The 24727-nt window shown below is 46.9% G+C and overlaps 3 protein-coding genes across 5 annotated transcripts in view; 1 reads left to right on the forward strand and 2 right to left on the reverse strand.

Annotated features, from left to right (window-relative positions):
• Positions 1-24727, forward strand: part of LOC119842466 (zinc finger protein 271-like) — a 638009-nt gene that overhangs the window by 515185 nt on the left and 98097 nt on the right. The window lies entirely within an intron of this gene.
• LOC119843027 (zinc finger protein 850-like) overlaps positions 1-24727 on the reverse strand; it is a 765636-nt gene that overhangs the window by 358777 nt on the left and 382132 nt on the right. The gene's annotated exons all lie outside the window — the stretch shown is intronic.
• LOC119843028 (zinc finger protein 271-like) lies at positions 1442-22866 on the reverse strand. Its single transcript, XM_038371926.2, has 5 exons — positions 21417-22866; positions 19991-20842; positions 13148-13335; positions 10782-10890; positions 1442-4776 (listed from the first exon to the last, which is right to left on the reverse strand). Exons 1-5 carry the CDS (start codon positions 21484-21486, stop codon positions 3599-3601), a joined length of 2397 nt encoding a protein of 798 aa, XP_038227854.1. The 5' UTR covers positions 21487-22866; the 3' UTR covers positions 1442-3598.

The raw sequence follows: 24727 nt of genomic DNA on the forward strand, positions 1-24727 counted from the left end.
CTCGGGCCGTAGGTCAGGGGAGAACAGGGTCGCCACTCCAGCCGTACGAACTGTGAGGTGGCTAAAGTAGACCCTGTCCCCCCAATCCAGCCGCCAGCTGTCTTCGGCGGTCGGATCTGTATGGGTCTCCTGCAGGAAAACCACAGAGTACCTCCCCTCCCGAAGGAAGGAGAGCACCTGGGACCTGCGGAGACCCATCCTACAGCCGCAGGTGTTCAATGTTGCGATGATAAAGGGTGCCATAAGGAGGGCTGGGGGGGATCCTCGCCAGCAGGGATGCTCGCGGCTCCCGGCAGGCTGCGCAGCAGTCCGTGACCCACCCCGTAGGTGAGTAAGGAGTCACGGAAGAGACGGACCCGCTGGTAGGCCGCGTCGCCCTGCCTCCTGGTCCTTTTACCCTCCCCCATGAGGGCCCTTGCGGCCCGGAGGATTTGATTAAAGTCCCCCCATTGCTGGAAGGCAAGCTGGACTTTGTTGCGCGAGCCCCGGACGTCTTCTAGAAAATCCCGCAACTCCTCTCACAGCGCATGGGGGGCTGTGGTTATGGTCTGGTTACTCCCCGACGGGGCCCTTGGTACAGCCCCGTGGCCCACCGAGATGGGCAGACAGGGTGCGGACCCCTGACGGGGCTCCTGATGGGTTGACCTGAATGCTGGGGCCATAGGGGGCGGCGGAGGGAGGATAACAGCCCCTGGTGGGTCGGGATGGGTAAACACAAAGGCCGCTCCCTGGGAGTCATCTGTTGGAAAGGGGAAGGAGACAGTCCCAGGGCTGGCAATAACATCTTGGGAGGTGGACGGGATAAGGGCAGGGGCAGGGGTAGAGGTGAGAGTCTGGGCAGGGAGAGGGCTCTCAGCGATGGCAGGCGCAAGCTCTCTGATGGATTTGGCAGCCACGGCATCAGGAAGTGGACTCTTTTCTGTAGGGCCCTCTCCCGGGAAGGAGGTCGAATGCTCCTCACCAGCGAGGGGTACCCCTGGTGGCTCAGGTTCCAGCCGCGTGGCACTGGCCGTCGCCTCAACAGGCTAGGCGGCTCTCAGCAGGGTGCCCTCTGCAGCCGGGTTGATGGAGGAGTCCAGGGGCTCCTCGGAGGTGGGAGCGGAATTTATCAAAATTTACATCTCAATAGGCCACTTCAATCTTGAGTGGTATCCCCCCTTTTCCCATGCCTGATCATTTTTAAATTGCATATCAGGGCAGGGGACATGCTCTGGCAATGAGATCTGGGGAACAGTCTACCCAGTGGAAAGAGTGGGAAGCAAGGGTTTTAGCACGGATAGTCAGTTGAAGGTTTTGGAACTAATGTGTAGTCACAAGCGACCTGATTTTTGGAGAGGGTGAGGGATGGGTGGTGTTTCAAGTTGCAGTTCCCCAACCCAGCTACACTAGTACAAGCCAGGTACCCCATCCTCATGCACAATATGCACAAGCGTTGATAAGCACATTTAAAATGTTTTATTTTCAGTCATAAGGGCTGGACTTTTTTTCTTTAAAAACCTAATTATTTATTTGCATCACCACAGTGCATAGGAGCAGCTCTATATTTAGGTTCTGGAACGAAATTCTGCAGCAAGGGGTGGGAGTGGGATGGATTCGGCTGTCAATGCCACAGCCACAAAATTGCAGACAACCTGAGGAACACCCCCACTTTGCTGAGGGAAACAGACAGGATAGGAGCAAATGGACATTTTCCATTTCTAACTTTGCTTATTTTATTATACTCCATTTCAAATTAAGTAAACTGGAAATTTATAATCCAGCAACTGCAATTTCAATGTAGATACCCTGTCAGTTCTGCTAACTCATACAACGAGCAGATTAACGCCTCAATTGATTCTCTTGTTATGTAGTTTTATACTGAACCCAGGTATTTTAGACTCCACCTAAATTAATAATTATTTACACATGCCTTATGCTGGAATTAACTCTTTGATACTTGCTCCTAGAAGAATAAATCAATCTGAAAATAAAGCGAGTGGTGACAGGAGAAATACAGTGCATGTGATAACTCAGATTCTAACTGGGGCAGGTACAAGGAATTCAGCCATGGAGCTATCTTAGTCATAGGATTTTTTAATGGGTATATGTCAGGGGTAGCCAAACCACAGCTTGTGAGCCACATGCAGCTCTTCTCCAATTAAATGCCCATGGAGCCCCCAACACCCTCCTATTCTCTGCCTGCCAGATTGGAAGCAGGGAGAGCTTAGGGCTTCTGCCCTGTGGTGGTGAGAGGGCTTCTGCCCTTCAGCCAGGTGGTGAGGCTAGGGGTTTCAGCCTCACAGGGCATGCCAGCTGAGGCTCGGAGCTTCAGCAGAAGCACAGGTGCACTGCATCTCTTGAACCACTGAAGATTGTCGTAAACAGCTCAGAGGGTCAGTAAGTTTGGCTACCCCGGCATATGTATATGTCAGAACTGTTATAGTGTAATGCATTAAGAATGAAACTAAACGGGCAATAGTAATGTACTGATGGTTCTGTGAGGGTGACTATATCAAAAAGCAGACCTCTGATGTAATTACAGTCACTAGAGCCTTGGGCAGATACAAAATTTGTATCTGTATCTGAGCTGTGGTCCGCAAACATGATCTGCAGATACCAAGTGGATATCCGCAGCATTGCAGGGCTCTAGGTATAAAATTTGGATCCGTATCCATCCGCAAACATGGTCCGCCGATATTCATGGATGCAGATATCTGCAGATTTGCCGCGCTAGGACAGTGTTATCAACAGACTTTCCCACAGGCCCCAATCTCACCTCATTTTCACTTGTGTTGTAAGACTCAGAGTTTAGGAAACTCAGTTACACTTTATTCCTCTGCATTTCAAGTAAGAAAAAAACCACATCATCCCAATTCTGTCTCCCGTGTCCAGTTCAGGACATTGCAAATCCAAACCACTCCACCAGTGCTTCTGAATGTATCAGTTTTCTTAACTAGAATACTGTTAACAATAAATCAGAAATTGCAGAAAACAAAAGAAAGATGGTTCTAGAGAAAAAGGAAAAGTAAAATAAAAAAGGTAAATGTAAGAGCTTAATAGAGAATATTCAATTTGCTGAAAGTAATAGTCAAATCCAGTTAATTCAATACAAAAATCAACCTGATTACCATGAGTGAATCTTCTGTTCAGGGAAGCTGAGTTAGTTACCAGTTTTAATAACTCCCCCTATGGTCCAGGAGGTCAGACTTCAAAGATTGGACATCTATATAGCCAGGTTTGGGAGTTTTGCATTAAATCACTCCCTACAGGTTTGAAGAACGCATGAAAACACATGCCTGCATTGATACAAAGTACTATGAACATTCTGCAAATTCATGTGCATGATCTATCTCAGTATAATGGTCTTTGAAGATATGCCTATGTTCATCATCTGCATCACAACTCCCAGGCAACTGTGCCCTCCAGAACCATCCTCTCTGGTTCCCATCCTCCCTGCTGCTATCTCTTGACTCCAGGCGTACACTGGAGCCAAAGCCCAGATTCTCAAAAGCTATTTATGTTCCTGACATCTATTGATTTCAACAGAAATTAGGAGCCTCACTACTTTTGAGGAATTGGATCCAAACACAGCCATCATTAACGGGAAAAGGCCAGTGTATTATTCACCATGGCTAGGTTGGAGCCAGGCTTTTTTTATACAGAGTTTTCCTCTGGTGTGAGTTCTCTGATGTCGAACGAGGTTTGAACTCCGGGTCATGCTCTTTCCACAGTGGGAGCACTGATAGAGTTTCTCTCCTGTGTGGGTTCTCTGGTGGGCAATAAGGTTTGAGCTCCGACTGAATCCTTTCCCGCACTCGGGGCATTTATAGGGCTTCTCTCCTGTGTGGATTCTCTGATGTGTAATAAGGTCTGAGCTCTGACAGAAGCTTTTCCCACATTCCAGGCACTTGTAGGGTTTCTCTCCCTTGTGGAACCTCTGATGTCTAATGAGGTGCGACATCTGACTGAAGCTTTTCTCGCAATCGGGGCATTGGTAAGGCGCCTCTCCAGTATGCGAACGATGATGTGCAACAAGGTGTGAGATTCTATTGAGGCTTTTCCCACACTCAGAGCATGTGTAGGATTTCTCCCCTGTATGGGTTCTCTGGTGTGTAATAAGGTCTGAGCTCTGACAGAAGCTCTTTCCGCAGTCCAGACACTTATAAGGCTTCTCTCCCGTGTGGAACCTTTGATGTCGAACAAGGTGAGACATTTGACTGAAGCTTTTCTCACAGTCTGGGCATTTGTAAGGCATCTCTCTGCTGTTCGCAGTAAGGTCTGAAACCTGCTGGAGGCTTTTCCCAGAGTCGGGACACTTATATGGCTTCTGTCCCGTGTGCGATTTCAGATGATTAATAAGCTGTGAGTTGCGACGGAAGTTTTTCTTGCAGTCAGGGCATTTATAGGGCTTCTCACCAGTGTGGATTCTCTCATGTGTAGTAAGGTGGGATCTCTGACTAAAACTTTTCCCACAGTCCAGACATTTATAGGGTTTTTCTCCTGTATGGATTCTCTCATGGGCAGTAAGGTGTGATCTCCAACTAAAGGCTTTCCCACATTCAGCACACTCGTAGGATCTCTCCCCCATGTGGACTCTCAGCTGGATCGTGGTTTCATTAAGAACATTGAAACCACCCTGGTAGTCAATGGATTTTTCCATTCTTTCCCCTTTGTGGTTTCCCTTCTCCCTCTCTGATATGTGCTGACTCTGCTCAGGATTCTGGGAAACATTTCCTTTGGCTCTTTCTGAAAACATCCCGTTTGGGTCCACTTGCTCAGGATCTTCCGGAGGAGCACCTGTAAGATAATAGGGCAATAAGTAGTGGCCAACACGGGATTTGTCAAGAACAAATCATGCCAAAACAATCTAATTTCTTTTTTGGACAGGGTTATTGGCCTTGTGAATAGGGGGAAAGCAGTAGATGTGATATATCTTGATTTTAGTAAGGCTTTTGACACAGTTCCACGTGATATTTTCATAAGCAAACTAGGGAAATGTGGTCTAGATGAAATTACAATAAGGTGGGTGCATAATTGATTGAAAGATCATATTCAAAGAGCAGGCAATATCAATGGCTCACTGTCAAACTGGGGGATGTATCTAGTGGAGTCCTGCATGGATCTGTCCTGGGTGCAGTACTATTCAACATTTTCATTAATGACTTGGATAATGGAATGGAGAGTATGCTTATAACATTTAGGGATGACACCAAGCTGGGTGGGAGTGGGGGCATGTACTTTGCAGGACAGGATTAGAATTCAAAATGACCTTAATGAATTGGTCTGAAATCAGTTAGATGAAATTCAGTAAAGACGGGAGTTGGGGAAAATAATCAAATGCACAGATACAAAATGGGGAATAACTGACTTCAGCAGTAGTGCTGCCTAAAAGATCTGGGTGTTATAGGGGAATCACAAATTCGATACGACCCAGTTTTTTTGCAGTTGCAAAAAAAAAAAAAAAAAAAAAAAAAAAAAAAAAAAAAAAAGCTAAAATCATTTTGGGGTATATTAACAGGAGTGTCCCAAGACAGACACAGCAAGTAATTGAGCACTGGTAAGGCCTCAGTTGGAGTGTTATGTCCAGTTATTAGGTGCCTCACTTTAAGAAAGATGGCATGGACATAAAAATGCAAATAGACTGTGAATCACAGTAACTGTTTAGGCATCTAAAAATTAAATGCTGTGACGCTGACCATCATAATGCCTGACTTACGTGCCTAAGCTCCAAAACAATGCATGGGGAGAGACAGGTGCCTTAGACTGCAGTTGACAAAACCCAGCATGGTAGGTAGGGAACTAGCTATGTTACCCAAAGTGCTAAGTCTCACCCCTCTCACAGAAATAGGCGCCTAAGTCCAGATTACAGAGCATTGCTGGGAACCATCTTTGCAGTTGGGTTCCTATGCCATTTTTGCAAGACGCAGGTGAAGGGGTGGGAGGAGCTCCTCATAACTTTTAGCTGTTAACAGTTGTTAAATACATTAAGGGCCGTTATAAAGCCGGGCCACCTGCTTCGAGCCAGCAGCTTTATAAAAAGGAAGTCAGTTGCGAACCGAGTGAGCAGCGAACAGGGGACAGGCAAAACAGAGGGAGTTTGCCTGCAGGGAGTTCGTTCAGAGTGTTTTTGCCTTTCAGGCTCCTGTGAGCAACATCTGAGGAGCCTCTCTGAAGGAAGACATGGAAAGTGAACGGTCAGCTGTTGTGACCTGCTCAGAATGTGCCATGTTTGTCTTTCTCCCAGAGGACAGAAGTGACTTTGTCTGTATGAAGTGCAGGCTGGTCTGCATATTGGAAGAGAAGATTAAAGGACTAGAGAACCAAGTATAAATCCTGTGTTGCATCAGAGAAAATGAAGATTTTCTGGATAGAAGTCAGTGTTTAGTTCTGGAAGTACAACATTCTGAAGAATCAGAGAGGGTAGTGCAGAATGGGGAAGAATACTGGCAGCATGTGACCTCCAGAGGAAGAAAGAGGAGAACCTATGAACCACCAATACAGATAGAGGTGTGAAACCATTTTCAGGCTCTCCGCACAGGTACTACTGCAGAGAAGGATTTGGAAGAGCCCTCTGGTGGAAGGGATCAGAAGGAGACCCCATCAGCCGGAAGGCATGGAATGCATTGTCCTAGGGATGGGGGTTCCATGATCACCACTCCCAAGAGGGAGGAGATGAGTAGTGGTGATCGGGGACTCCCTCCTAAGAGGGACGGAGTCATCCATCTGCCGACCAGACCAGGAGACTCAAAGTATGCTGCTTGCCTGGAGCTAGAATCCAGGATGTGACAGAGTGTTTGTCGAGACTGAACAAGACCTCGGACCACTACCCCTTCCTGCTTCTCCACGTGGGCACCTATGATACTGCCAAGAATGACCTTGAGTGGATCACTGCAGAATACATGGCTCTGGGAAGAAGGATAAAGGAGTTTGAGGTGCAAATCGTGTTCTTGTCCATCCTCCCTGTTGAAGAAAAAGGCCCAGGTAGGGACTGTCGAATTGTGGAGGTGAATGCATGGTTACGCAGGTGGTGTCAAAAAGAGGGCTTTGGATTCCTCAACCATGGGATGCTGTTCCAGGAAGGATTGCTAGGAAGAGATGGGACCTACCTAACGAAGAGAGGGAAGAGCATCTTCGCAGGCAGGCTTGCTAACCTAGTGAGGAGGGCTTTAAACTAGGTTTGCTCGGGGATGGTGACCTAAGCCCAGAGGTAACTGGGAGAGTGGGATACTGGGAGGAAACACGAGGAGGGTACAAGATGGGAAGCCTCCTGATTCATACTGAGAAAGTAGGGCAATTGGCTAGTTATCTTAGGTGCATGTACACGAACACAAGAAGCCTGGGAAACAAGCAGGAAGAATTGGAAGTCCTGGCACAATCAAGGAACTATGATGTAATTGGAATAACAGAAACTTGGTGGGGCAGTTCACATGACTGGAGCACTGTCATGGATGGGTATAAACTGATCAGGAAGGACAGGTAGGGGAGAAAAGGTGGAAGAGTTGCATTGTATGTAAGAGAGCGGAATGATTGCTCAGAGCTCCAGTTTGAAACTGGAGAAAAGCCTGTTAATAGTCTTTGGGTTAAGTTTAGAGGCAAGAGCAACAAGGGTGATGTTGTGGTAGGTGTGTGCTATAGACCACCGGATCAGAAAGATGACATAGACGAGGCTTTCTTTGGACAACTGAAGTTTCCAGATCACAGCCCTGGTTCTAATGGGGAACTTCAATCACCCCAACATCTGCCGGGAGAGCAATATAGCAATGCATAGACAATCCAGAAAGTTTTTGGAGAGTGTTGGGGACAATTTCCTGGTACAAGTTCTGGAGGAACAGACTAGGGACTGTGCTCCTCTTGACATGCTGCTTACAAACAGGGAAGAATTGGTAGGGGAAGTAGAAGTGCGTGGCAATCTAGGCAGCAGCGACCATGAGATGATTGAGTTCAGGATACTGACAAAAGGAAGAAAGGAGAGTAACAAAATACAGACCCTGGACTTCAGAAAAGCAGACTTAGACTTCCTTAGGGAACTGATGGGCAAGATCCCCTGGGAGTCTAATATGAGAGGGAAAGGAGTCCAGGAGAGTTGGCTGTATTTTAAAGAAGCCTTATTGAGGACACAGGAACAAACCATCCCAAAGTGCAGAAAGAATACCAAATATGGCAGGCGACCACTTGGCTTAACAGTGAAATCTTCGGGAATCTTAAACTCAAAAAGGAAGCTTACAAGAAGTGGAAATTTGGACAGATGATTAGGAAGGAATATAAAAATATTGCTCGAGAATGCAGGGGTGTAATCAGGAAGGCCAAGGCACAACTGGAGTTGCAGATAGCAAGGGATGTGAAGGGTTACAAGAAGGTATGTACATATCTACAGGTATGTTAGCAACAAGAAGGTGGTCAGGGAAAGTGTGGGACCCTTACTGAATGGGGGAGGCAACATAGTGACAGATGTGGAAAAAGCTGAAGTATTCAATGTTTTTTTTGCCTCGGTCTTCACCGAGGAGGTCAGGTCCCAGACTGCGGCACTGGGCAATACAGTATGGGGAGGAGGTGAGCAGCCCTCAGTGATGAAAGAACAGGTTAAGGACTATTTAGAAAAGCTGGACATGCACAAGTCCATGGGTCTGGATTTAATGTATCCAAGGGTGCTGAGGGAATTGGCTGATGTGATTGCAGAGCCATTGGCCATCACCTTTGAAAACTTGTGGCGACCTGGGCAGGTCCCGGATGATTGGAAAAAGGCAAATATAATGCCCATATTTAAAAAAGAGAAGAAAGATAACCCAATGAACTACAGCCTCACTTCAGTCCCCAGCAAAATCATGGAGCAGGTCCTCAAGGAATTCATTTTGAAGCACTTGGAGAAGAGGAAGGTGATCAGGAACAGTCAACATGGATTCATCAAGGGCAAGTCATGCCTGACCAACCTGATTGCCTTCTATGATGAGATAACTGACACTGTGGATATGGGGAAAGCGGTGGATGGGCTATATCTTGACTTTGGCAAAGCTTTTGATATGGTCTTCCACAATATTCTTGCCAGCAAGTTAAAAAGGTATGGATTGGATGAATGGACTATAAGGTGGATAGAAAGCTCACTAGATTGTTGGGCTCAACAGGTAGTGATCAACAGCTCTGTCTAGTTAGTAGCTGGTATCAAGCGGAGTGCCCCAGGAGTCCTGGGGCCGGTTTTGTTCAACATCTTTATCAATGATCTGGATGATGGGATTCATTGCACCCTCAGGAATTTCGCAGATGTCACTGAGCTGGGGGGAAGATAGATATGTTGGAGGATAGGGATAGGGTCCAGAGTGACCTAGACAAATTGGAGGATTGGGCCAAAAGAAATTGGATGAGGTTCAACAAGGACAAGTGCGGAGTTCTGCACTTAGGAAGGAAGAATCCGAAGCACCGCTACAGGCTGGGGACCAAGCGGCTAGGCAGCAGTTCTGCAGAAAAGGACCTGGGGAATTACAGTGGATGAGAAGCTGGATATGAGTCAGCAGTGTGCCCTCGTTGCCAAGAAGGCCAAAGGCATATTGGGCTGTATTAGTAGGAGCATTGCAAGCAGATCAAGGAAGTGATGATTTCCCTCTATTTGGCACTGGTGAGGTCACACCTGGAGTATTGCATCCAGTTTTGGTCCCCCGCACTACAGAAGGGATGTGGACAAATTGGAGAGAGTCCAGTGGAGGGCAACAAAAATGATTAGGGGGCTGGGGCACATGACTTACGAGGAAAGAAAAGAAAAGAAAAGAGTGAGGGGAGATTTGTTAGCAGCCTTCAACTATCTGAAGGGGGGTTCCAAAGAGGATGGAGCTAGGCTGTTCTCAGTGGTGGCAGATGACAGAACAAGAAGCAATGGTCTCAAGTTGCAGTGGGGGAGGTCTAGGTTGGATATCAGGAAACACTATTTCACTAGGAGGGTGGTGAAGCACTGGAATGAGTTATCTAGGGAGGTGGTGGAATCTCCATCCTTTGAGGTTTTTAAGGCCCAGCTTGACAAAGCCCTGGCTGGGATGATTTAGTGGGCATTGGTCCAGCTTTGAGCAGGGGATTGGACTGGATGACCTCCTGAGGTCTCCTCCCACCCTAATATTCTATGATTCTATGATAAAGAGGATGGTGATCTCCATGTCCAGAGAAGGTAGGACAAGTCATTGGCTTAATCTGTAGCACTGGAGATTAAGGTTAGGTTTTAGGTGAAAGGTTTTAATGATAAGGAACAGGCTTCCAAGGGAGATGGTGGAATTCCCATCACTGGAGGTTTTTAAGCACAGATTAGACAAACACCTTTCAGAGACGGTGTAGGTGTACTTGTCCTGCCTCAACATGAGGGGCTGGACTGCAGGATTTCTTGAGGTCCCTTCCAGCCCTGCATTTCTGTGAATTCTCCTTCTTGCTCACTGTCCAATCTCCTGTTGGGACAGAGAGAATCCATACAGGAGTCGTTCCATGTGCTGGGGGAAAGGGAATGGAGAAAGGGGAAAGGCAAAGGGAATAACTAACCCAATTAACTGCAGAGCAGGTAAAAATAAATCATGAGACAATTCCTCCTTCTTCCAATCACTCCCCAAACTTTCCACAGAGGACAGAGAACTGGGGATCAATTCTAGCTCCATACCCCATCCACACACTCAGGGGAGTGGGAGTTACCACCAGGTGTGCTGGGAAGCCATGAGTGACAACTGCCATAAGGATCCTGAATGGGATGGGACGAGGCAGAACTGGGGCTTTGTGGGAATCCCAGCATTTTAATTTACCCACCAATCTTTTCTGACTCAGTTTATCTGGTTCCACACCTGGGCAGCTGTGTTTCAGGATCTCCCTCTCCTCAGAGCCTCGGAGATCCGGCTCCTCTAACTCTTCCCTTCGTTCCATCTGCGAGATCACGTTAGGTCTGGGAATACACTGGGGAAAGAAAATGGGACATCGGTATTTGTGGAGTATTCAATTACGAAAAGTGTTTCATGATTATTAACTCAGCCCATTTTAACACATGCAAATCTCTGGGCCAGCTCTTCATGGAATCAGAGCTGCAGGCCACTCTGCTAATGAGAGAATTTAACTATCCACATCTCTGCTGGCGACAAATCCTGCCACACATTCACCACCAACATGGTTACCCAGCCCACCCAGAAGGGAGATGAGTTTGAATTCAAAGTCAGGCATTGTGGGATATGCTGAGGAGGAGGGACTTGTCCATATACACAGTCAAGGGGGCTAAGGGGAGAGATTTTACAAAGTTACCATGGGGGGAGGGGGGAGAAGGAGTGTCCTGGAGGGAAGACAATCAATAAATTAGAAGGAAAGGACAATATATAAATGGCCAAAACATTGACCTGCTTTATAAAGTCTCTCCCATTGGAATAATTACTCCATCTCCGTGAGCGATCTGCCAACGTAGCACTGGTTCGGACAGTGCTTAGGTTGCTGTAACTTGCGTCAGCCAGTGGGTGTCTTTTTCACATCCCTGAGCGACGTTAAGTGAGATTGACTTATGTAGTAGTGTAGACCTGCGCTAAATTCTTTTAAACCCACCATGTCTGATGGAACAAACATGTCCTTGGAGAAATAAAATCATCTCTGTGGATTATCTCCAGGGGAAGGGAGAGCAATAACGAGGGTAGATTTTTAAATGAAGAAATAACACACACACACATTTACTTCTTTGTAGTGTTAAAAATTGCTATCTGTCTTCAGTTACTGATACATAAGATATTGTAAAAAAACTGCCAACCGATGGAATTTGCTATCACTAGCAGTTACTGATATTAAACTGCTATCTGCCCTAATTTACTACTGGAATATGGGTAGTGAATTGTAACCAGTAGTAGTTACTGATACATAAGGTTGTTCTTATTTGCTAATTTGTCCTAATTTGCTACCTCTCACCTTTCCCCTTCTAGTACAGAAGAAAAAGTTAGAATTAAAAATTCCAAATTATAAATCACAGTAAAAAAACATAGCAAGTGCAATACTAGCAACCCAGATGTCATTGCTAAAACTACTGGCAAATACTAACATGTGTATTTTCAATGAGTATTTGTTATTAAAATATAATATAAATAGCACAGTGACATGCATCCCAGCAGCAGATAAGACAAATTGGTGAACTGCTATGAGACGCCATAGAGTCAGATTTCAGAGTAGCAGCCGTGTTAGTCTGTATTCTCAAAAAGAAAAGGAGTACTTGTGGCACCTTAGAGACTAACAAATTTATTAGAGCATAAGCTTTCGTGAGCTACAGCTCACTTCATCGGATGCATTTGGTGGAAAAAAAAAAAAAAAAAAAAAAAAAAAAAAGTCAGATACACTGATAAGGGATTCTTTGTTTCTGAAGGGGTGTATGTAAAATATTTCACTGAATCAAGTCTCCTGCAGCACCTCAGCAGGTTACATCAGGAGCTGCAGTGACTGGGCATTGGGATGCCTGCACCTTTACAAACCCAGCCCTGGGAAGCCCATGTGGAGAGATGCTGTCCTGTGGGAGAGGAAATAAAGTCCCTCGGCCCCCCCCACCCTATTTTTTTGCAAGCACTGGTGTCTCAGTCCACTGGGGTAACCCTCTTCCCCTGCCTGTGCCGGGGTTTTACCCTCTGTCACCCTCTGGTAGCGCCTCACCCCTGGGCTTAACTCATCTCCTTCCCTCCCCCCATCTCTGTTTTTGCCCTTCAGCACCTAGCCTAACCCTGCCTCCAGCAGCTTGACCCTCCTGACCAGTCAATTTCCGGCCCCTCCTCAGACCCTGACCGCCCTCCTTCTCCGATTTGCCCCTTTTCAACCCGTCAAAAGTAGTCCGCAGAATCTGGGGCCAAGTAAGGGCAGGGTGAAGGCAGATGTTACTGAGCACGCTCAGTGCACCCTAAGTAGCAAATTAAGACAGAGCAGTTTTTCACACTACATCTGCCCTGCCCCAGAGAGACAAAAGGGGGGGACCCTCCCACTGCCACCCTTTCCTAGTCACCCTGAAACTTCCTCCTCCTCCCCCGAATTCTCTGCGTTTAGCTCTTGGAGTAAAGCTCTGGCAGCAGCTGATGGCCAACCAAGGGCACCAATCGCTCAGATCTGCCCTGCAGATTCAGCCACAAGAGATCTGAACCTCCCTTTACTGCAGAGTCACTTCCCTGCCTGGCCCCAGCCCTTTCCTCCGGGTCTCCCCCCTCACCTGCAGGCTCCGGCTCACGGGCTGGTGTCGGCAGAGCCCGGGGCTGCTCCAGGGGCTGGTTCCAGGCACCGCAGAAAGTCCCCCCCCACCCCGCTGGGCGCAGAGGGGGGTTAATGCAGGTCTCTCCCCTGCACAGCCCCGGCTGGGGAGCAGCAGTGCTGCCGGTGCACAGCGAATAACCCAGGAAGCTCAGCCATTTACATGCTGAGCAGAGAGAGAGAGAGCAAGCGAGCAGCATCCCGTCCTCTCAGCAACAATCAGAGCCCTCTGGTGGCAGGAGCTAGCCCCTCCTTTCCCCCACTGTACAGTAGAACCTCACAGTTACCAACACCAGAGCTAGGAACTGACTGGTAACCACACACCTCATTTGGAAGTAGGCAATCAAGCAGCAACAAACAAACAAATTGCACCCTCGGCAAATTTGCAGATGACACTAATCTGGGAGGAGTGGTAGCTACGCTGGAGGGTAGGGTTAGGATACAGAGGGACCTAGACAAATTAGAGGATTGGGCCAAAAGCAATCTGAGGTTCAACAAGGATAAGTGCAGAGTCCTGCACTTAGGACAGAAGAATCCCATGCACTGCTACAGGCTGGGGACCGAATGGCTAGGCAGCAGTTCTGCAGAAAAGGACCTAGGGGTTACCGTGGATGAGAAGCTGGATATGAGTCAATAGTGTGCCCGTTGCCAGGGCCGGATGAACTTTTTGTGGGCCAAACATATTTGTGGGTCCCCCTGGGGAATGATTGTAAAAGGGGTTGGGGGCAAAAGCACAGTGGGACAGGAGCTAGGGTTGGTCCCTAGAGCAAGGGAGGGGCCAAGCGTAAACTGCAAGCGCAGCAGGGCTGGGGAGGGGGTAAACAGGGTCCCTACTCCCCACCCCTGCCCACATAGAGAGGGTACTTACCTGGTTCTAGCCCATTCTCGTCGTCTCTCTCTGCACAGAGCTGCCCCCCTCCCGCAGCAGCAGGACCAGTTCTCTTCCAGCCCTCTGGGGTGGGTGTTGGGAGTGGGAGGAGCGGAGGCTAATGTGGTTACTCCTAGAGCCGGACTTTTAGTTTCCAGTCAGCACAGCTAACTGGACACTCAGATCCCATTTTCTACTGGAGTTTCCAGTCTAAAACTGGATACCAGGCAACAGGGCTGCCAGAAAAGCCTGGGGGGGGGGCAAGCAATCATTTTAAAAAGTGAAAGGGCTAAGCCTTAATGGGGGGTGGGGGAAGCAAGCGGTGGGTGGACTAGGGAGTGGAGAGGAGCTAGTGGGCAGGGCCATGTCTGCTGTACTGTCCAGGTAGGTTGGAGACTGTGGGTATCAGTTGACACGGTATCCCCAGCACAGGTGACATGATAGCCAGTGGTCGATTTAGAGTTGGTGGATTTAGAGTTAGTGGGGCCCCCCGGCCCTGTGCTCAGCTTTATTTTTGGGGCTCCTCCTTGGGACCCAGCCAAGAAAAAGAACATTCTCTCTGATCTCCCTCTGCCCCCGTTTTTCATTCTTTTTTTCTTCATCCTCCTCCTATAAGTAATAGCAAGTAAATGAAAATAAAGTGAGGTACCTTGATTGTTTTTTGTAGTCTAACTTATTTTTCCACAGATCACTGAAAATCACGGAGGGTCTCAATGGACACTTAATGATCTTTTCAAATATTGTAAAAAAAGTTGGGGTGCAGGGTCTGGCCATGAGCTAGGGTGAGGGAGGGGGCTCAGGGTTGGAGCAAGAGGTTGGGTGTGGAGTGCTTACCTGGGGCAGCTCCTGTTTAGTGTGAGGGGTGCAGGTGGGAATGGTGGGGGTGTGTGTGCAGGAGCTCCCATTTGGTGCTCAGGGTGGGGGTGAGGATGTGGGGGGGTGCAGGAGTCAGGGCATGGGGTGTGAGGGGGCTCGGTATGTGTGTGGGGTGAAAGAGTCAGGGCAGGGGTCTGGTGGTGTGTAAGGGGGGTGCAGGAATCAGGGCAGGGGGAACATGAGGGGGTGCAGAAGTCAGGGCTAGGGAGTTGTGAGGGGGTGCAGGGGTCAGGGTGGGCAGAGGGCTAGGGTCGTGGGGGTGCTCACGGCAGGGGCCTGGAGCGAGTATGCCCCGATTCCAGCCCCTTCCCCAAGGCCCCGCCCCTGCCTCTTCTCCTCCTCCTCCCCCTACCGGGAGCTCCGCTCTTTCCCCTCCCTCCTGCCGGCAAACAGCTGATCGGCAGCAGGGAGGGGGGAAGGGAGGGAACGTAGCACCCTCCAGGGAAGAGGTGGGGGAGGAGCTTGGCTGCTGGCAGAGCCTGCCCTGCTGCAGCAGGAGCTCCAGGACCCGGCAGCACCAAGCTTCTGCCTCCGCAAGAGAGAGCAGCGGGGGTGGGAGGGGCGAAGAAGAGCAGGCCAGGGCCCCTTTGGACCGTGGGCCCGGCGCCATGGTAAATCTGGTACTGCTTGTTGCAAAGAACAGCATTTTGCGCTGTATAAGTAGGAGCATTGCCAGCAGATCGAGGGACCTCGGCATTGGTGAGGCCTCATCTGGAGTACTGCATCCAGTTTTGGATGTGGAAAAATTGGAAAGAGTCCAGGGGTGGGCAACAAAAATGATTAGGGGGCTGAAGCACATGACTTATGAGAAGAGGCTGAGGGAACTGGGATTATTTAGTCTGCGGAAGAGAAGAATGAGGGGGGATTTGAAAGCTGCTTTCAATTACCTGAAAGGGGGTTCCAAAGAGGATAGATCTAGACTGTTCTCAGTAGTAGCAGATGACAGAACAAGAAGTAATGGTCTCAAGTGGCAGTGGGGGAGGTTTAGGTTGGATATTAGGAAAAACTTTTTCACTAGGAGGGTGGTGAAGCACTGGAATGGGTTACTTAGAGAGGTGATGGAATCTTCTTCCTTAGGTTTTTAAAGGTCAGTCTTGACAAAGCCCTGGCTGGGATGATTAAATTGGGATTGAATAATAGAATCATAGAATATCAGGGTTGGAAGGGACCTCCCTGCTCAAAGCAGGACCAATCCCCAACTAAATCATTCTAGCCAGGGCTTTGTCAAGCCTGACCTTAAAAACTTCTAAGGAAGGAGATTCCACCACCTCCCTAGGTAACACATTCCAGTGTTTCACCACCCTCCTAGTGAAAAAGTTTTTCCTAATATAAACCTAAACCTCCCCCACTACAACTTGAGACCATTACTTCTTGTTCTGTCATCTCCTACCACTGAGAACAGTCTAGATCCATCTCTTTGGAACCCCCTTTCAGGTAGTTGAAAGCCGCTATCAAATCCCCCCTCATTCTTCTCTTCCGCAGACTAAACAATCCCAGTTCCCTCAGCCTCTACTCATAAGTCATGTGTTCCAGTCCCCTAATCATTTTTGTTGCCCTCTGCTGGACTCTTTCCAATTTTTCCACATCCTTCTTGTAGTGTGGGACCCAAAACTGGACACAGTACTCCAGATGAGGCCTCACCAATATCGAATAGAGGGGAAGATCACGTCCCTCGATCTGCTGGCAATGTCCCTACTTATACAGCCCAAAATGCCCTCGGCCTTCTTGGCAACAAGGGCACACTGTTGACTCATATCCAGCTTCTCGTCCACTGTAACCTCTAGGTCCTTTTCCGCAGAACTGCTGCCTAGCCATTCGGTCCCTAGTCTGTAGCGGTGCATAGGATTCTTCCGTCCTAAGTGCAGGACTCTGCACTTGTCCTTGTTGAACCTCATCAGATTTCTTTTGGCCCAATCCTCTAATTTGTCTAGGTCCCTCTGTATCCTATCTCTCCTCCCAGTTTAGTGTCAGCTGCAAACTTGCTGAGGGTGCAATCCACACCATCATCCAGATCATTAATGAAGATATTGAACAAAACCAGCCCGAGGAGCGACCCTTGGGACACTCCACTTGATATCGCCTTCCAACTAGACATGGAGCCATTGATCACTACCCGCTGAGCCAGACAATCTAGCCAGCTTTCTATCCACCTTATAGTCCATTCATCCAGCCCGTACTTGTCCAGAAAAGCTGGACAAGCACAAGTCCATGGGGCCGGATGCGCTGCATTCGAGAGTGCTAAAGGAGTTGGCGGATGTGATTGCAGAGCCATTGGCCATTATCTTTGAAAACTCATGGCAATCGGGGGAGGTCCCGGACGACTGGAAAAAGGCTAATGTAGTGCCCATCTTTTAAAAAGAGAAGGAGGAGGATCCAGGGAACTACAGGCCAGTCAGCCTCACCTCAGTCCCTGGAAAAATCATGGAGCAGGTCCTCAAGGAATCAATTCTGAAGCACTTCAAGGAGAGGAAAGTGATCAGAAACAATCAGCATGGATTCACCAAGGGCAAGTCATGCCTCACTAATCTAATTGCCTTCTATGATGAGATAACCGGCTCTGTGGACGAGGGGAAAGCAGTGGACATGTTATTCCTTGACTTTAGCAAAGCTTTTGACACGGTCTCCCACAGTATTCTTGCCAGCAAGTTAAGGAAGTATGGGCTGGATGAATGGACTATAAGGTGGATGGAAAGCTGGCTAGATTGTCGGGCTCAACGGGTAGTGATCATGGCTCCATGCCTAGTTGGCAGCCGGTATCAAACCGGTCCTGCTTTGAGCAGGGCGTGGGACTAGATGATCTCCTGAGGTCCCTTCCAACCCTGATATTCTATGAGTCTATGAAATACAAATTGGGTGAGAAACAGCGTTCCTCCTCCTCTCCCCCAGCCTCCTCTAAGCACTCAGATTAATTTCATTAATGAAAACACTATCAGGAATAAATCAGACGTCAAAACTAATTAAGATGAAGAAGGTTGGTGGACAGCAGCAGCAGAGCATATGCCCAGAAGAGAAGATGTTCTAGGATGACTGGAAGATAGCTAATGTAATGCCAATATTTAAAAAGTGCTCTAGAGGTGATCCCGGCAATTAGAGAACAGTAAGTCTAACGTCAGTACCGGACAAATTAGTTGAAACAATTGTAAAGAATAAAATTGTCAGACACAGAAGAACATAAATTGTTGGGCAAAAGTCAACATGGTTTCTGTAAAGGAAAATCGTCTTACTAATCTATTAGAGTTCTTTGAAGGGGTCAAAAAACATGTGGACAAGGGGGATCCAGTGGACATAGTGTACTTAGGTTTCCAGAAAGCCTTTGACAAGGTCCCTCACCAAAGGCTCTTATGTAAATTAAGTTGTCATGGGATAAGAGGGAAGATCCTTTCATGGATTGAGAACTGGTTAAAAGACAGGGAACAAAGGGTAGGATTAAATGGTAAATGTTCAGAATGGAGAGGGGTAACTAGTGGTGTTCCCCAAGGGTCAGTCCTAGGACCAATCCTATTCAACTTATTCATAAATGATCTGGAGAAAGGGGTAAACAGTGAGGTGGCAAAGTTTGCAGATGATACTAAACTGCTCAAGATAGTTAAGACCAAAGCAGACTGTGAAGAACTTCAAAAAGATTTCATAAAACTAAGTGATTGGGCAACAAAATGTCAAATGAAATTTAATGCGGATAAATGTAAAGTAATGCTCATTGGAAAAAAAAATCCCAACTATATATACACAATATGATGGGGGCTAATTTAGCTACAACTAATGAGGAGAAAGATCTTGGAGTCATCGTGGATAGTTCTCTGAAGACGTCCACGCAGTGTGCAGCGGCAGTCAAAAAAGCAAATGGGATGTTAGGAATAATTAAAAAAGGGATAGCGAATAAGACTGAGAATATCTTATTGCCCTTATATAAATCCATGGTATGCTCACATCTTGAATTACTGGGTACAGATGTGGTCCCCTCATCTCAAAAAAGATATACTGGCATTAGAAAAGGTTCAGAAAAGGGCAACTAAAATGATTAGGGGTTTGGAATGGGTCCCATATGAGGAGAGATTAAAGAGGCTAGGACTTTTCAGGTTGGAAAAGAGGAGACTAAGGGGGGATATGATAGAGGTATATAAAATCATGACTCTTGTGGAGAAAGTGAATAAGGAAAAAAGTTATTTACTTGTTCCCATAATATAAGAACTAGGGGCCACCAAATGAAATGAATGGGCAGCAGGTTTAAAACAAATAAAAGGAAGTTCTTCTTCACACAACGCACAATCAACCTGTGGAACTCCTTGCCTGAGGAGGTTGTCAAGGCTAGGACTATAACAGGGTTTAAAAGAGAACTAGATAAATTCATGGAGTTTAAGTCCATCAATGGCTATTAGCCAGGATGGGGTAAGGAATGGTGTCCCTAGCCTCTGTTTGTCAAAGGGTGGAAATGGATGGCAAGAGAGAGATCAGTTGATCATTACCTGTTAGGTTCACTCCCTCTGGGGCACCTGGCATTGGCCACTGTCAGTAGACAGGATACTGGGCTGGATGGACCTTTGACAGAACAAGGGGTAATGGTCTCAAGTTGCAGTGGGGGTGGTTTAGGTTGTTAGGAAAAACTTTTTCACTAAGAGAGTGGTGAAGCACTGCAATGGGTTACCTAGGGAGGTGGTGGAATCTCTTTCCTTTGACTTTTTCAAGTTCAGGCTTGACAAAGTCCTGGCTGGGATGATTTAGTTGGGGATTGGTCCTGCTTTGAGCAGGGGGTTGGACTAGATCACCTCCTGAGGTCCCTTCCAACCCTGATATTCTATGATTCTAGGAGTATGGTCATTCTTATGTTCTTTTATGTTATGTTCTTCTTGAGATGTAATAATCAAATCCCATCGCAGCATGAGAAACTTATCTCAGCCTCTTGCTGTGCTCTGTTCCAGGAAATAATTTCGTTGTCTGCTTTAATAAGGCTGTTGTGTGCCTCATGAGAAGGCCACTCCAGCCTTGCCTGGCTTTCTGAGATCTGTGGCAAATGGCAGTGGTTTTATTCCTTTTGCCTAGCCCTCATTGGCACAAGGCTCTCTCATGTGTGGATTCTCTGATGCCGAATAAAGGCTGAGTTGTCACTGAAGCTTTTGCCGCACTCAGGGCACTTATACGGTTTCTCTCCCGTGTGGATTCGCCGATGTTTAATAAAGGTTGATCGATCAGTGAAGCTTTTCCCACAGTCACTACATTTATAGGGCCTCTCTCCTGTGTGGATTCTTTGGTGGATAATGAGGTCTGAGCTCCGACCAAAGCTTTTCCTGCAGTTGGGGCATTTGTAGGGCTTCTCTCCTGTGTGGATTCTCCGGTGTTTAGTGAGTGTTGAGCTATCACAGAAGCTTTTCCCGCATTCGGGGCATTTATAGGGCTTCTGTCCCGTGTGGGTTCTCTGGTGTTTAATAAGATGCGAGCTGTCACTGAAGCCTTTCCCACAGTCATTGCAATTGTAGGGTTTCTCGCCGGTGTGGATTCTCTGATGTTGCATAAGGTGTGAGCTCTGAATGAAGCTTTTCCCACAGTCAGTACATTTATAACGTTTCTCTCCTGTGTGGAGTCTCCAATGTTTAGTAAAAGATGAGCTCGACCTGTATATTTTTCCACAGATGTGGCACATGTGAGGTTTTGCTCCCATATTGATTCTCTGCTGAACTGTGGTATCAATGAATTCCGTGAAATCTCCCCCAACAGGAGTGGATTTACCTTTCGTTTTCCTTGGCTGGTTTCTCTGCTGTCTCTCTGGCCTGCTCTGACTCTCACAGGTGTCTCTCCTCCCAGATCTCTGTAAAATGTTCCCTTTAGATAGTCCTGATACTGTCCCATGTGGTTCCACCTGCTCAGGACCTTCCTGCTGAGGATTCTCCTCCTCGTTCTCACTCACTGTCCCATCACCTGCTGGGACAGAGAGAGAATCCAGACAGGAGTCAGTCCCTGTGCCAGGGGACAGGGAACCTCAGAAAGGGGAACAGGAAAGTAGGAAACCAAAGTTATCTGGGGGAGGAGGGATAGCTCAGTGGTTTGAGCATTGGCTTGCTAAACCTAGGATTGTGAGTTCAATCCTTGAGGGGGCCATTTAGGGATCTGGGACAAAAATTGGGGACTGGTCCTGCTTTGAGCAGGGGCTTGGACTAGATGACCTCCTAGATGACTAGATGTCCCTTCCAACCCTGGTAGAAATATCAGGAGCTGAATCCCCTAAATCCTTCCCCAGAGGAAAGAGAAAAGGAGGCGAGTTCTGCCTCCACATCCCATCCAAACACTCAGGGGGAAAGAGCTACAGGCAGGTATCCACCAGGGTGGGTGGGAAGCAATAAGTGACATCTGCCAAAAGGATACGACACCTGCTGGGGGCCATCCTGTCTCGGGCAAGATGAGCTAGAAGCTGGGGAGCTCACAAGCCCTTTGTGGGAATCCCAGCTGTTCCTTTCACTCAATGATAGTTTTGGAATCCGTTTCACCAAATCCTCACCTGTGTCAGTGCCGCTCAGGCTGTCCCTTTCCTCAGAGCCTTGGAGAACTGGGACCCACGCTGGCTCCATCAGGAAGATCACGTCAGGTTTGGGAATGGAAAATCCTGTGCTGGGGGGAAAATGGTCAAAATAGCTCTCACTATTAGGGAATACTTGCTACAAATTTATTTCATGTTTTTAAACCCAGACCATTTCTAAACCACAGTTTCTGGACACTTTCCTACTGTGGAAACTGAACTATTAACAGCTTTGTTGGGAAAATACAGCCAAACATTCATCACTGAAGAATTATACACAGCAACACACTATTATACTTATAAAGTGAGATATTTTAAATTCAATCGGTCCAGATAACTTGCACCAAGTTTAACATTTTCAGAAGCACCTACAGTTAAAGTCTACACTAGAAGTGCTTTACCAATGTAGGAATACTGGTCTGCTAGACCAATGATTCTCAACCTTTTCAGAGTACTGTACCCCTTTCAGGAGTCTGATTTGTCTTGTGTACCCCCAAGTTTCACTTCACTTAAATTGATCTTTTCCGCCAAGTGTTTGGATTTAAATGGATATTAGAGCACAAACCAATACAAATAGGTTTGAAGAGCGTGAATAAAAATTACCTCCCCTCTTGGACAAGAGCAAAGGGCCATATTTTTTAAGATATGTAGGTGCCGAGTGAGATTTTCAAAACCCTAAAAAAGGGAAATCATTATTCATCATAATAATAATGCCTAGCTTTTGTCTAGCACTTTTCATCGGTAGATGTCTAAGTACTTTTTAAAAGGAAGGCAGGGTCATTATCCTGATTTTACAGATGAGGAAACTGAGGCACAGAGTGGTGAAGTGACTTGCCCAAGGTTACCTGACAGGCAAGTGGCAGAGGTCAGAGCAGAACCCAAGAGCATTAGTTCACTAATTTCAATGCTAGGTTTTTCTCAGGTTTACTTTTACCTTTGACAGTACTTCTCAAATCAGGATAGTTATTAATCAACAAGTTTATAATTCACCAAGACTCTCATAGGAATGTAGCCAACCGTTTTATACATTAAGCTTGGATATCAGATATTCCTGGCATGTCCTGAATGCAAAATACTGCATGCGGGGTCATGTGCCCTCTAGATTTGCTGTTTGGCTTCTACTGAACATGCTCACATGGACTGAGCATGCTCAGTAACAGTGCTGAAGTCAGCTGCCCTCACTCTGCCCCCACACTACCCGCAGGCAGGGGCTGTGTCTGGGGCTTGTCTTCTTGGAGGGTTGGGAGTGTTAGTCTGCGCTACCTTGATTTAGTGCAGATGGAAAAGGCCTGTGGAGCTCTGGTGCAAACCCGTAAAACATTCTAACTGCCTATTTGGTGCTGTCATAAATATAAAGGGAAGAGTAAACACCTTTAAAATCCCTCCTGGCCAGAGGAAAAACCCTCTCACCTGTAAAGGGTTAAGAAGCTAGGATAACCTCGCTGGCACCTGACCAAAATGACCAATGAGGAGACAAGATACTTTCAAAAGCTGGGGGGGAGGGAGAAACAAAGCCTCTCTCTCTCTGTCTGTGTGATGCTTTTGCCGGGGACAGAACAGGAATGGAGTCTTAGAACTTAGTAAGTAATCTAGCTAGATATGCGTTAGATTCTGTTTGTTTAAATGGCGGAGAAAATAAGCTGTGCTGAATGGAATGGATATTCCTGTCTGTGTGTCTTTTTGTAACTTAAGGTTTTGCCTAAAGGGATTCTCTATGTTTTGAATCTAATTACCCTGTACGGTATTTACCATCCTGATTTTACAGAGGTGATTCTTTTTACTTTTTCTTCTATTAAAATTCTTCTTTTAAGAAACTGAATGCTTTTTCATTATTCTTAAGATCCAAGGGTTTGGGTCTGTGGTCATCTATGCAAATTGGATTTTTATCCAAACCTTCCCCAGGAAGGGGGGTGCAAGGTTTTGGTGAGGATTTTGGGGGGAAAGACGTTTCCAAACGGGCTCTTTCCTAATAAAATAAAACCGGTTAGACGTTTGGTGGTGGCAGCGAAAGTCCAAGGGCAAAAGATAAAATAGTTTGTACCTTGGGGAAGTTTTAACCTAAGCTGGTAAAAATAAGCTTAGGAGGTTTTCATGCAGGTCCCCACATCTGTACCCTAGAGTTCAGAGTGGGGAAGGAACCTTGACATGGTGGCAAAGCAGTGGGATCAACTTGAAATCATTTTGAGATTTTTTGAACAAGAAGCACAGATTTGAAAAGGAAATATTTTTTTTTCCTTTAGGCTGCTGGAAATCAGGTTAAACTGAAAGCAGTTAGGATTTTTTTTCCCCTCTATTTTGGGGTCAGAGCAGAGACAAAAGGGAATTGTCTTTTGTGAGCTGGAGTTTCCTCTACCTAAAGGCAGGGTAGTTAATCTCCTGCAGGGAAATTCACAAGTCTTCACAGACCTGAAGTTTTTTTTTTTGTTTGTTTGTTTTTTTTAAACCCAAGAGCAACCAGAGGGGTTTTCTGCCTATTTGCCTGGAGACAAGGGTGTTAGGGTTTTTTTTGATTTTTGTTTTTTTTTTAGGATTTCTCTGTAGGCTGACAATCCCTATTGGAGAATATAGGTATCATATTACAGCACAGGAAAATTTTAGAAGCCAAGATTTTTTTTGTTTTCTTTCTAGCTCTCGGGTGTAAAGTTAGTTAAAAACAGAGAGGTTAGGATGACAGATTCCACGGTTCAACAAAAGCTGAAATTAGCCAGATTTGAGGCTGAGGAAAAACAAAAGGAACATGAAAGACAGGTAGAACTCAGACAGATGGAGATGGAGGAGAAGGAAAAAGAGAGGAAGCATGCACTGGAGATGGAGAAGGCAAAGGCTCAGCAGAATATACCAACAAACCCAAGCAATCCTTCTCCAAGTACCACTTCCCATCCCAGAAAGTTCCCCACCAGAAGGCAGGCGATGATACCGAGGCCTTCTTAGAAAACTTCGAAAGGGCCTTTCTTGGGTACAGCATCTCTACAGACCAATACATTGTAGAGCTGAGGCTGCAGCTCAGTGGACCCTTAGCTGAGGTGGCAGCTGAAATGCCTAAGGAACACATGAACAAGTGTGAACTGTTTATAACCAAGGCGAGAGTCAGAATGGGGCTAACACCCGAGCATTCCCATCGGCAGTTCAGAGCCTTAAGGTGGAAACCGGACATGTCATTTACCCGACATACCGACCACATTGTGAAAAATTGGGATGCCTGGATATCAGCAGCAAGTGTTAAATCTCCAGAAGATTTGCCCTTCCTAATGCAAGTGGAGCAATTCCTAGAGGGTGTTCCTGAGGAAATAGAA

The sequence above is a fragment of the Dermochelys coriacea genome, chromosome 14 (genome assembly GCF_009764565.3).
Source record: "Dermochelys coriacea isolate rDerCor1 chromosome 14, rDerCor1.pri.v4, whole genome shotgun sequence".
In the NCBI taxonomy this organism is placed as follows: Eukaryota; Metazoa; Chordata; order Testudines; family Dermochelyidae; genus Dermochelys; species Dermochelys coriacea.

What these genes read in the sequence shown, in the direction of transcription:
- LOC119843028 (XM_038371926.2), bottom strand. Translation starts at nt 21,486, where the DNA reads ATGGAGCCAGCGTGGGTCCCAGTTCTCCAAGGCTCTGAGGAAAGGGAC. An exon ending in GCATCAGAGAATCCACACAT is followed by an intron (nt 13,336 to 19,990) that starts GAGAGAGCCTTG and finishes TAAATGGCTGAG; the next exon opens with CTTCCTGGGTTATTCGCTGT. An exon ending in CCTGAAACACAGCTGCCCAG is followed by an intron (nt 4,777 to 10,781) that starts GTGTGGAACCAG and finishes ATTATCTTACAG; the next exon opens with GTGCTCCTCCGGAAGATCCT.